This window comes from Octopus bimaculoides, chromosome 27, assembly GCF_001194135.2.
Source record: "Octopus bimaculoides isolate UCB-OBI-ISO-001 chromosome 27, ASM119413v2, whole genome shotgun sequence".
In the NCBI taxonomy this organism is placed as follows: Eukaryota; Metazoa; Mollusca; class Cephalopoda; order Octopoda; family Octopodidae; genus Octopus; species Octopus bimaculoides.
Genome location: NC_069007.1, coordinates 21,360,618 through 21,371,635, shown reverse-complemented (window position 1 = coordinate 21,371,635; position 11,018 = coordinate 21,360,618). Strand labels below are relative to the sequence as shown.

Sequence of the window (11,018 nt, the reverse complement as noted above, 5' to 3'; positions counted from 1 at the left end):
ATATATATATATATATATATAAAATATCTATATACATATATATATAGTATACACACACAGACACACATGTAGAGGATGGAATCTGTTACAATCTTAACTTTTCATGAAAATCTTTTATCTTATCATATTTATATATTTATATTTATATTTACTTTTTGAATATTATATGTATTCATGAATTATCATAATTTTATTTAAATTTCCCTCTTTTTTTAATTATTTACGTATTCTATTTTATTTTAAGATAAGTTGCCTGAATTTTCTTGTTTCAAATCTATTATTTATTCATTTAAAAAACAAAAACATTACAGTAGTTGCTTTTTGGTCATCCTGCATGTGTATATATTTATATATATATATACACACACACACATATATATATGCACTTATTTATACATATATATATATATATATTTATATATGTATATAAACTTAAAATATCTTCCCTGTTTGCACTACAAATATCGTTCTATTTTATTATATTTTTTATTATATAAATGAAGTGAATTCTATATACACATATGTATGTTTGTGTCTCTCTCTCTATATATATATATTATATTATATGTCTGTATATATACATATATATATTCATATATATATATATATAATGTGTGTGTGTGTGTATATTGTTACATTGTATTCTATATAGTTATCTATTATATTTTCTTTCTACACAATATGAAATTAAGAGAAAGAAAATTAACGAATATATACACGTTTTTAAAAAATTACAATAAAGAAATCTAAAAAAAATGTATTTTGATTTAAAGTGTTTGAGTTCTTTTGTGTTGTTTTGTTTTTTTATGATTCTGTTATTTCTTGCTGGTTGGGACACTTCCAATCACATTTCTGTTATACCAGAACTGTGACCTCTCAATATGGAATCCTAGTGGCTTGACTGGAGAGACTCCCTGATTTCTGAGCTGTGCACCCTATTGAGTAACGTTACTCCAGAGATCCTTCAGAAGAACCTCATTTTGGCTGCTTATATTCGCAGTCATGCTCTTTTGATTGTTACCGAAGGTAAGGACAGGTACAAAAGCCAAAATATTGCATATGACCCATTGTTTCATCACCATAAGCTTGCCAAAGTATGTTCAATGTCTTTGTAGCAGACTTCCCAATTTTAACACAAAATTTCTCATTGGATCTTTGTTCCTGACTTTGACAAAATCACAGACTGGAGCAGACATGTGATCAGAAAAACACCAATTTCACACCTTGCAAATTAAACACAGCGATGTGACTCGGCACAGTGCCTCGTGAAGGTCACTGCTAGCTCTCACTGTACAGTCAAACGTGTGCTGCCATCTGTTGGTGTGCTACAGAACTAGTCTGGGAACTTTTTGATAGCACCTTGTACGTTATAATTGAAAGTGTCCAGTTTCGTGTTGGTCAGCCAGATGGTCATGGTGGATGAAGAATTGTCTTGTAGAGGTGGGGGGGTGACTATAACACGAAGGGTTAACCAAGATGACCCAAACAGTGGCTGCAGTGACATGCTGTAAAGGCACATGCCCTCGTATCTGACCTGTGCATGTGTATGTATGTGCAAAATATATGACACATAGGTATCTTTATATTGCATCTTTCGAACATGGAGCCTCATGGAGGCAGTGATAAGTAACCGACACCTTTGGTAATATACCATGCTTGAAAGGCAGCGAGCTGGCAGAAACGTTAGCATGCTGGGCGGTATTTCGTCTGTCTTCACGTTCTGAGTTCAAATTCCGCTGAGGTCAGCTTTGCCTTTCATCCTTTCGGGGTTGATAAATTAAGTACCAGTTGCATACTCTTGTACCTAGAGTAGAAGAGAATATACCATACTTGAGAAAACCTGTCAAGCCAAGTGAAATTGTAGTCATGGCCGATACCACGATACCAATGTCACATAACTGGGACCTGTTCCAGTGGCACGTAAAAAGCACCTTTTACACTCTTGGAGTGGTTGTCATTAGGAAGGGCATCCAGCCAGAGAAACCATGCCAGATCAGATTGGAACCTGGTGCAACCCTCCACCTTACCAGTTCCAGTCAAACCGTCCAACCCATGCCAGCATGAAAAGCAAACGCTAAATGATGATTAGAAAATTACTGGTATTGCAATTAGCCATCCAACTGAGTAAAGAATCTGTTATAGACAACAGAAGAAATATTAGATTAAAATGGCTCTCTATGTATCATACTTAATGCAAATACACCATGAAAAAGCAAATTAACTGTGGATGGATTTTGTCTTAGTATAATGGTTTGCTGTGAGTATATGCTACTGACAGAACTCAGCAAGGCAGAAATGCACACCTATCATTGCCCCGTGCGGGTGCTTTTTGTCTGCTGTAGATATATGTTTGTGCTTTCAACCAAATTACGTCCACAAGAGATATTATCTCTGGACTAATTTGCTTTTTCATAATGAATTTGCATTTTGTATGACTCACAAATGGTTGGATCGGTTGTTTAGAAGTGAGATGTGGTTCCTTAAAAGGATGCAGTACTGCAGAGCGGGGAGCCTGGCGTCTGACGTACGAGGGATAATACAGGTGATAGGAAGGGGTGTTTAAAACAGGGACTTCTGCTACTTAGCACCATTTAAAAAATAATGTTTAGTTTGGTGGTTGTCGTAAGAGAAACTTCTAAACGCCCACTCAAATCGCTAGAAATAGCAACCAAATCTTGCAGAGAACTCCCTACTACATTTAGAGGTAGAGACCTAAGGAGGAAGTCACACTATGGTCATTCGTAATGTTAGAAATAGTAGTCAAATCACCTTCAACTGACATCGACCCTATTCTTTAAATAAAAAAAGGGACACAATGTAAAATGTAGCCCAAGGTGAACTACATCTAGAAAACGAAACAGATAGGTCGGTCATAGTTGGGAAGTATTTTTAATAAAAATGGTGACATTCGTAGAAAAGCTCAAACTGGATGAAAAACAAGAGTTTGATGGAAAGAAAAAACTAAAATACAAAAAAAGGCTCCAGGGGGATTCGAACCCTCGACCTCCAGTTTACTAGACTGGCGCTCTAACCAACTGAGCTATGGAGCCAACCACGAGATCGGCCTGACAATTATCTATATATATAATGTCATTGTATGAATTTGATCTATTTTTATTATTTTCAATTGTGTTTTAAATAAAGTTCTACTATATTCTTAAAATACCGAATAATTTTTCTATTAATGGCGTATAAAGACTTCGTATGACCTATTTCTTATTCGTTTGCGTCCTTCTTTCGTATACGCTGTTTCCGTCTTCTCTCTATCTCTCGTCTTTAGGAGCCATTTAGAGACCTTCTACATGGTTGTTCGACATGCTAGAAATATCAGTCAAATCACATCCTACTAGCTTAAATAAACTAAAGGGCATACCTATACAATTATGTTCCCATTCCTACTTTGTTTCTCCTAATTACATATTAATTATGTTTTAAAAGTTAGCGTTTCATTATATTCTAAATAAAATTCGATGCCCCAGCATGGCCTCGGCTATTACGGCTAAAACTAACAAAAGATTTAATACAACCATAAGGAATTTTAACTCTTACAGCTGGCATACAGTTAGTCCATTATTTAAAAAGTGTCTTAGGATCTTTGAGGTTTGAGGGGCCCGTCAAACCCCAAAGATCCGTGTCTTATTCCAACAGTTCAAATATATATCACTGTTCTCTAACTTTACAACATAAAATAATTTCCTTCCATGATTATTTCTTACAACCTGTTATCCTTTCCTTCAGGGTCTAACTACAGATTGGTGCCCCCAATATTACCCCAAATATTTTATTTTACAGCTCTCTGAAAAATGTATGCTTTTTAAAGAAATTTTGCGGAGATATGTCTTTGAGAATGAAGATTAATATCATGTTGATAACATTAATGATATATATATTTTAAAGAGTCTCCGATCATTCTTTCTTTCGTCGTAACTGTTTTTAAAATACATATTTTGGAGATCCCAGATTTTTCAATGAAACCTTGCAGAAACATATCTTTGGGTGTGCAGATTACGTTACGTTGATGCTTCAAACATAAATCTGGTAGAAAAAGTGAAAAATGATTGAAATTGATTGAAATTGCTGCTAACACAGTCGTGGACGTGTTCGAAGAATCTCAAAATTCTCTATGAAAATTTTTTATATTAATTTTATCAACATAATTGTAAATTTAAAAAATGCCTCTGCAAAATTTGATGAATGAAAACATACATTTTTCAGAAAGTTAAAACGAAACAAAGTTGGCAGAAGGAACCAATATGCAAATATATTCTTCTTGCATCTCTTGTCAAATTTCTTTCTTATTGTATCTTACAATCTATTATTCCATTATTCTTTCATTCTGGTTCTTCCCTTGTCTTTTTTGTTTTAAAATGTTCGTTTTCGGACCGTCTTTCTTCACATTCTTTACTATCTATTGTTATTCCGTTATTCTTTCTTTCTCTCAGTATTTCATTCTATCTTTCTTCTTCCTTTCTCCTCGTGTTCTGTTTGTTTTTCTTCGCATTCGTTACTATCTATCATTCCGTTATTCTCTCTTTCCGCTTATATTTCACTCTTCGCTTTCCCTCCGTTTTGTATTTCCTTCAAAACTATGACTATCCTCACGACATTAAATTTATTCCACTGTTTCAATCATTTGGTGACAGCACAGAACATCCACAGCATTAACTGCTGTGTATTCTCTATTTGAATTCCAAACTATTCTGCTATTCTTACCTTCTATTTGGCTTCTGGTCTCTCTCTCCCTCTTTGTTTCTCGCTCGCTCTCTTTCACTTCCTCTCTCTATGTTTCTCGCTCGCTCTCTTTCACTCCCTCTCTCTCTTTGTTTCTCGCTCGCTCGCCCTCACTTCCTCTCTTTCATTCACTCCCTTTCTCTTTATCTCTCTCACACATTTTCGTTCAATATTTCCTCTCTCTCTCTTTCTTTAAAACAATCTTCCTGATGGAGAATAATACAAGAAACAGCAATCGAATTTACTTCAAAATACATAATATCGTCTTAAATAAAGAACAATAAATTGATTTCTGTCAAGTCGGGCATGATATATCATTTAAGTGTCTCCTTGATAAAAGCTGACCTAAATTTCTATTTTTCAAAATGAAGGCAGATATTGCGTATATATAATAGCATACATACAACAGCATATATATATATTATAAATATATAACAAAATATAAAGTTTATATTTAATATATAATATGAATTCATAAGTTGAACAGACTGCCAGATAATGGTGTAGTAATATAAGCTTAATTTTACTCTACCCGTCAGCCGGCCCGGCTAGCTCAGTCGGTAGAGCACGAGACTCTTAATCTCGGGGTCGTGGGTTCGAGCCCCACGTTGGGCGAAGCTATTTTTTAAAATTTGTTGATGGAGTTAATGTATCCTTTATGATTTTTGCAATTTGGCTCTCATTTTTCTTTTTTTTAGAATATACACCACGAGGTTAGCATAGTGCGCCGTCAATGTTTTACACGATAATACAACTAATATTGTTTTCTACTCGAGGCACAAAGCTCGAAGTTTTGGAGGAGGAGATCAGTCGATTAGATCGACCCAGTACGCAACTGGTACTTAATTTATCGACCCCGAAAGGATGAACTCAGAACGTAAAGACAGGCGAAATACCATTAAGAATTTCACCCAGCGTGCAAAAGAGACAGCAGGAGAGAGATGGTGGCAAAGTGCCAGGCATTCTCACAAGAGATGAGGATCAGAATATCATCTGGTGCCTCAATCTGTTCTTGCAGGATCATTGTGTCACCAAAAGCATTATAATACCTGAGCAAGACGGACGAAATGCTGCTAAGCATACTGTCCGGCGTGCTAACGATTTTGCTAACTCGCCGCTTTAATAATAATACTATTTCGCACAAGGCCTGAAATTTTGTGAGAAGCGCCTAAATCGATGAGTATCGACCCCAGAAATCAATCGGAACTTATTTTATCAACTCCGAAAAAGATAAAAGGCGAAATCAACCTTGGCGGAATTTGAACTCGAGACGTAAAGCGTCCAGCAAGAAAATACCGCTCGGTTATGCTGGTCCGGAGCAGTAGAGTAACTCCCCTAACCGATCGCCCACCGTTCTGGCGCCAAATCTAAAAACAAAAGAAAACCTGTAGGAGGATAAAAGAGTCTATGGACTCTTTTTAATCTTTTTAACACTAAAGAGTTAAAACCCAAATCGGAACTCTCCGTGCACGCATGCGCATTGGCCATCAAGTATTTCTTTTTTTTTTTTCTTCAAAGCATGGGTTTTAGGAAACAAAGTTTAACGAAGCAAAGATGAAGACAAGACATATATCTCTGCTCGGATATATGGACGACGAACCAGTGGAAATCATGGTCATGTTTGCAATATAATATATATATATCTCTTCCATTGACTCTTTTATTTTAATTAACATTATTATTATTGTTATTATTATTATAATACGACCAATATTGCTGCCGGTACCCGTCTCTCATAAATATTATTATATAAATCTAGCCAAACCCCTTCTTTATTCCCACCAAATTCGTTTCAAATCCAATCACCGTCTCTTCTCATTTACCCAGCAACACATATATACATACACACACACACATATACATACATACACACATATATATACATATATACACTGTGGGGTGGTTGTTGTTTTAGAAGCGTGTATAATGATAAATTCTGTGTGAGTGGTGTATCTAAATATATTCCTCACCAATTCCATAAAGTTTCTCTTCTGAATCCTGGTCCCAAATAGTGTTGCTAGGTAGATTGCCTGTGTTTGTGTGTCTCTCTGTGTGTGTATACATACATACATATATATATATATATATATATATATATATATATATATTGGTGTCTCTTCTTGAGGTTCCAGTAGAGAATGGGAACTTGTTAACTGTGTTGTGTGGATATGTAGATACATACGTATATCTATGCGCTTGTACGTATGTTTAATTAAAGGGTAAAACTTCCTTGTACATTCATACAAACTAGAGAAATATATACATCAAATATATACGCATTCATATATATATATATATATATATATATATACAGTGAGAGAGAGAGAGGTAAAACAAGACAACCTAAAGAAATATACATCACTCTGTATTTATATATATATATTATATATAAAGAAAAAAACACTTGCTGAAACAACAATATATATACATGTTTATGAATATAAAATACACATATATCATATATGTGTATAAGTAAGACTATATATTATTAAAAGGCAGGGAAAAGTTTTGAGACAAACATGCAGGATATAGTAGCACCAGTCCATAACTTGAAATTTGAGATCGAATATGCCTTGGAGAACCAACTTGGATGCCGGCCGTTGCCATTCCCAGGAATGGACAGTAAGTATGGTGTTATTGTCTCTTGCTTTCGGCACCTTATTTACACACACACACAAACAATCTATAGTCCATTAGCCTTGTTCACTTTTTATGGTAACCATATATAATATTTATAATATTAACACTCAATAAACGTATTGTCTATCTATCTATTTAGGTATCTGTCTATCTAGGCATCTATCTATCTACCTATCTATCGCTGTCTGTCTATCTATCTATCTTTCTATATATATATATAAGCCACTACGTGACACCTTGCACTTTGAGCAAGTGTCTTCTTCTATAGTCTCTGTCCGACCAATGCTTTGTAAGTAGATTTGGTCGACGGAAACTAAAAGAAGCCTGTCGTGTGTGTGTATGTGTATATATATATATATATATATATATGTGTGTGTGTGTGTGTGTGTCTTTGTCTCCGTAACCTGGCGGTTTATCAAAGGAGATTGATAGAATAAGTACCAGACTTAAAAACAAGTCCTGAGGTAGATTTGTTCGACTAAAACTCGGTACTCTTCAAGGCGGTGCCCCAGCATGGCCGCAGTCCAATGGCTGAAACAGAAGATAAGATATACTCGTGTACATCTAAAGATTCTACTTAAGGGTTTAACTTATCGATGTTGTTCGACCCTAAGCTGGCCCCGATCAAAGGCTTCCGGTCAGTCCTGACCTGTATTTCGTTTCGAGGTTTTCTTCACCGGCACAACATAACTAGGAGTACATTGTCCAATGTTGATCTTCCAGTTATTCCTACATGTTGGTATTGGAAGCTAACCGAATCATGTAAACAAACTGTTTTCTGTGTGTATGTGTGTCTACCAACCATGTTTGTTGTTACATATGCACTCTCACACACACGTAGACCCATTTATACGCATGGTCATATCTAGGCAGCTGTCGAAGGATTAATTCCAAGTGGCTATCTGTTTTCCTATGTGTTCGTTCCGTTGTCTGTAGTTCATTGTTCTAACGTCCTGTACCCTGATATGCATCTATATACACATGTAGATGTAAGTATGTACATATATGTGGGTATACATGCATATATATTCTTTGCATTATTATATATATATATATATATATATACATATAAGTCCCCCCTTCAGTGCTTCTCAACCTTTTTTTGGCCCCTAGGCCTCTTTGGTTCCCATTTTACTCTACTCGGCCTCCATAACCATAACCATTCTTGCTGTATATAAAAGCAAATCTTGCTGGATTTTTTAATTAAATATTGTTTGGAAATGTATTTTTAAAAAATTAAAATATTTCGTATATTGTACAAGTAAAACGAGTTTATTGCAGATAAATGTTTTTTTTTAACAAAATCTTATATGTACCCCTATTGAGAACTACTGCTCTGTATTCACTGTTCCCTTTGATGTATCTGGTACCTTATATACAATCCTCTATTCATTGCCATTTTACATGACATACTTCTGATATCTTGGCCTCTACATTCACGGTCCTTTTATCATCATACATCTAACATGTATTATATTCCTCCATGTTCCGTGCTCATATTTGAGTGATACACCATCACACATCTTAAATCCATCAGATATAGTCCCCTACATTCACTGTCCATGTTTCACTGCCTTACCCCATCACACATACATACACAACACAATCCATTCATTACCCTCCATGTTTTGCTACCACACACCATTATACATAATACGCACACCACATGATATATTGTCCCCTCCATTCACTATCCATGTTTCACTGTCATACACACACCACATAGAGGGCAGCCCCAAAAGTAGGTTTAGTTATCACATAGGCACTTTAAATTTCTTTTAAAACATTTTATTACATTTAAATTTCTATCTTACAATGAACTAAATTACCATAGAATAATGGTTTCATATTTTTTTATATTTAAGATCTAAACTGTTAATATATGAAAACAAAAGAGTTGAGTAACTGTGAACCAACTTTTGGGCCACCCTGAATAATGTTCTATATTTACTGTCCATGTTTCACTACCAAACAGCATCACTCATCTTGCAGACAGCACTTCACATAGTTCTCTACATTCTCTTTAAGATGAAATAAACCTTCAAGATGCTTTTGCTCCACGCACAAACTGGAGCAGTTACTAAAAGGTCTTGGCCTGCATGCTTTGTCTGAGTGGTGCAACAAGGACTGAATTAGTTTTCATTTGCAGAAGAGTTCCACCTGCAGCCTCTCATCAACCACAGCCACCTTCAGCTGGTTTCAACTGCTGCGCCTATCTCCTCGGTGGCTTCAGTTGTCTGAGTTCCAAACCAATTTTTCACAGGAAACAGTGAAAGCCATGACAACTGACTTCAATAGGGAATTAGGCCAGGTGCTGCCCTTTGACAAGAGTTCCAACAACCAAGGCCTGATACTTGGCTTTCTTCAGTTGGTGAGAAATGTCAAGTTTGCCCTCCCAGGGCCACAGTGATTGTTTTTGCACTTCTGAAAAGCAGGAACATACCTAATTGGAGCAGTGTGATTACTCCCTCCTCTGGGAAGACGAGTCTGCCCTTCAGATCCACTTGCAGAATATATGAACCAGATATATAACTGGTTTAAATACCAAAGGATTAAGTGCTGGGATTATCTCTGTTATTTTGATGTTAAACTGAAAAATAGTAAAATTTCCACTAGACTAAATGTTCCCCTAGACTAAGTATCAGCTAATATTCCAAGGTGACCTTGGGCATGTTCTTCCTCTGAGAGCTGAGTTGTAAAGCCTCAAGTGAACTGACCAAATACAAAATACCCCACAGCAAAGTTGGGTATCAAAGCTTTTGAGTTAGTAGTCCAAATCCTATAGTTACCCCTGTGGCTGTTGCACCCCCATTTTACAATCAGTAGTCCATGGTTTTCTCTTACACACTCTTACACGTTTTGTACACACCACATATAGTTCTCTGTATTATTTGCTCCATGTTTTACTATTTTACATGACCAAACAGGTGACAAGGCTTCTAAGACAAAAAGTAGGGGGACCCATTTTCTATTTTGCATCCAGCTTCAGACTGGGTGATGCAAGTGGATCTGAAGGGCAGACTCGTCTTCCCAGAGGAGGAAGTAGTCACACTGTTCCTACTAGGTATGTTCCTGGTTTCCAGGAGTGCAAAAACAGTCCCTGTGGCTGAACTTACACCAGTTATTTTGAGGTCTGTTCACAACTTTTCCACACTACCCCCATCACGAAGTCAAAAATCATGAAAAAATACTCCACCCTTCTGTATACGTCATCTCTTAATACTTATTATTTTCTTTCTTCTCTCTCAGAATCTGGTGCAGCAATTTGCACATTCTTCATGCGAGGCCTCTGTTCAAAGGGCAGTTCATGTCCATTCCGTCATGTCAAAGGAGACCGAACCATTGTCTGCAAGCATTGGTTACGAGGTTTGTGCAAGAAAGGCGACGACTGTGAATTTCTCCATGAGTACGATATGTCTAAGATGCCTGAATGTTATTTTTTCTCTAAATTCGGTAAGTTTTTTACATTTCCTCTTATATTTATTTATTTTTATGTATTTATTAACCCCTTTCATACACAGCTAAATACATACACAACAGATAATTAGTCTGGACAACTCCCTGGCTGCCCAGCTCCATGTCAAACCAGACAACCCATATCAGCAGACGTTAAATGATGATGATATATATATATATATGTATATATA

At 36.0% G+C, this 11,018-nt stretch overlaps 1 protein-coding gene and 2 non-coding genes across 3 annotated transcripts in view; 2 read left to right on the top strand and 1 right to left on the bottom strand.

Moving 5' to 3' along the window:
* Positions 1-2,976: 2,976 nt before the first annotated feature.
* Positions 2,977-3,050, bottom strand: Trnat-agu (transfer RNA threonine (anticodon AGU)). Its single transcript has one exon. It is a non-coding gene; the product is annotated as a tRNA-Thr (tRNA).
* Positions 3,051-5,273: 2,223 nt separating this feature from the next.
* Trnak-cuu (transfer RNA lysine (anticodon CUU)) lies at positions 5,274-5,346 on the top strand. The gene has a single exon. It is a non-coding gene; the product is annotated as a tRNA-Lys (tRNA).
* An 848-nt stretch (positions 5,347-6,194) lies between these two features.
* LOC106867798 (cleavage and polyadenylation specificity factor subunit 4) overlaps positions 6,195-11,018 on the top strand; it is a 13,918-nt gene continuing 9,094 nt past the window's right edge. The window contains exons 1-2 of the mRNA XM_014912791.2: positions 6,195-7,353; positions 10,621-10,824. Of these exons, the coding sequence (XP_014768277.1) occupies positions 7,251-7,353; positions 10,621-10,824 (307 nt within the window). The 5' untranslated portion in view covers positions 6,195-7,250. The remainder of the gene's footprint in view (positions 7,354-10,620; positions 10,825-11,018) is intronic.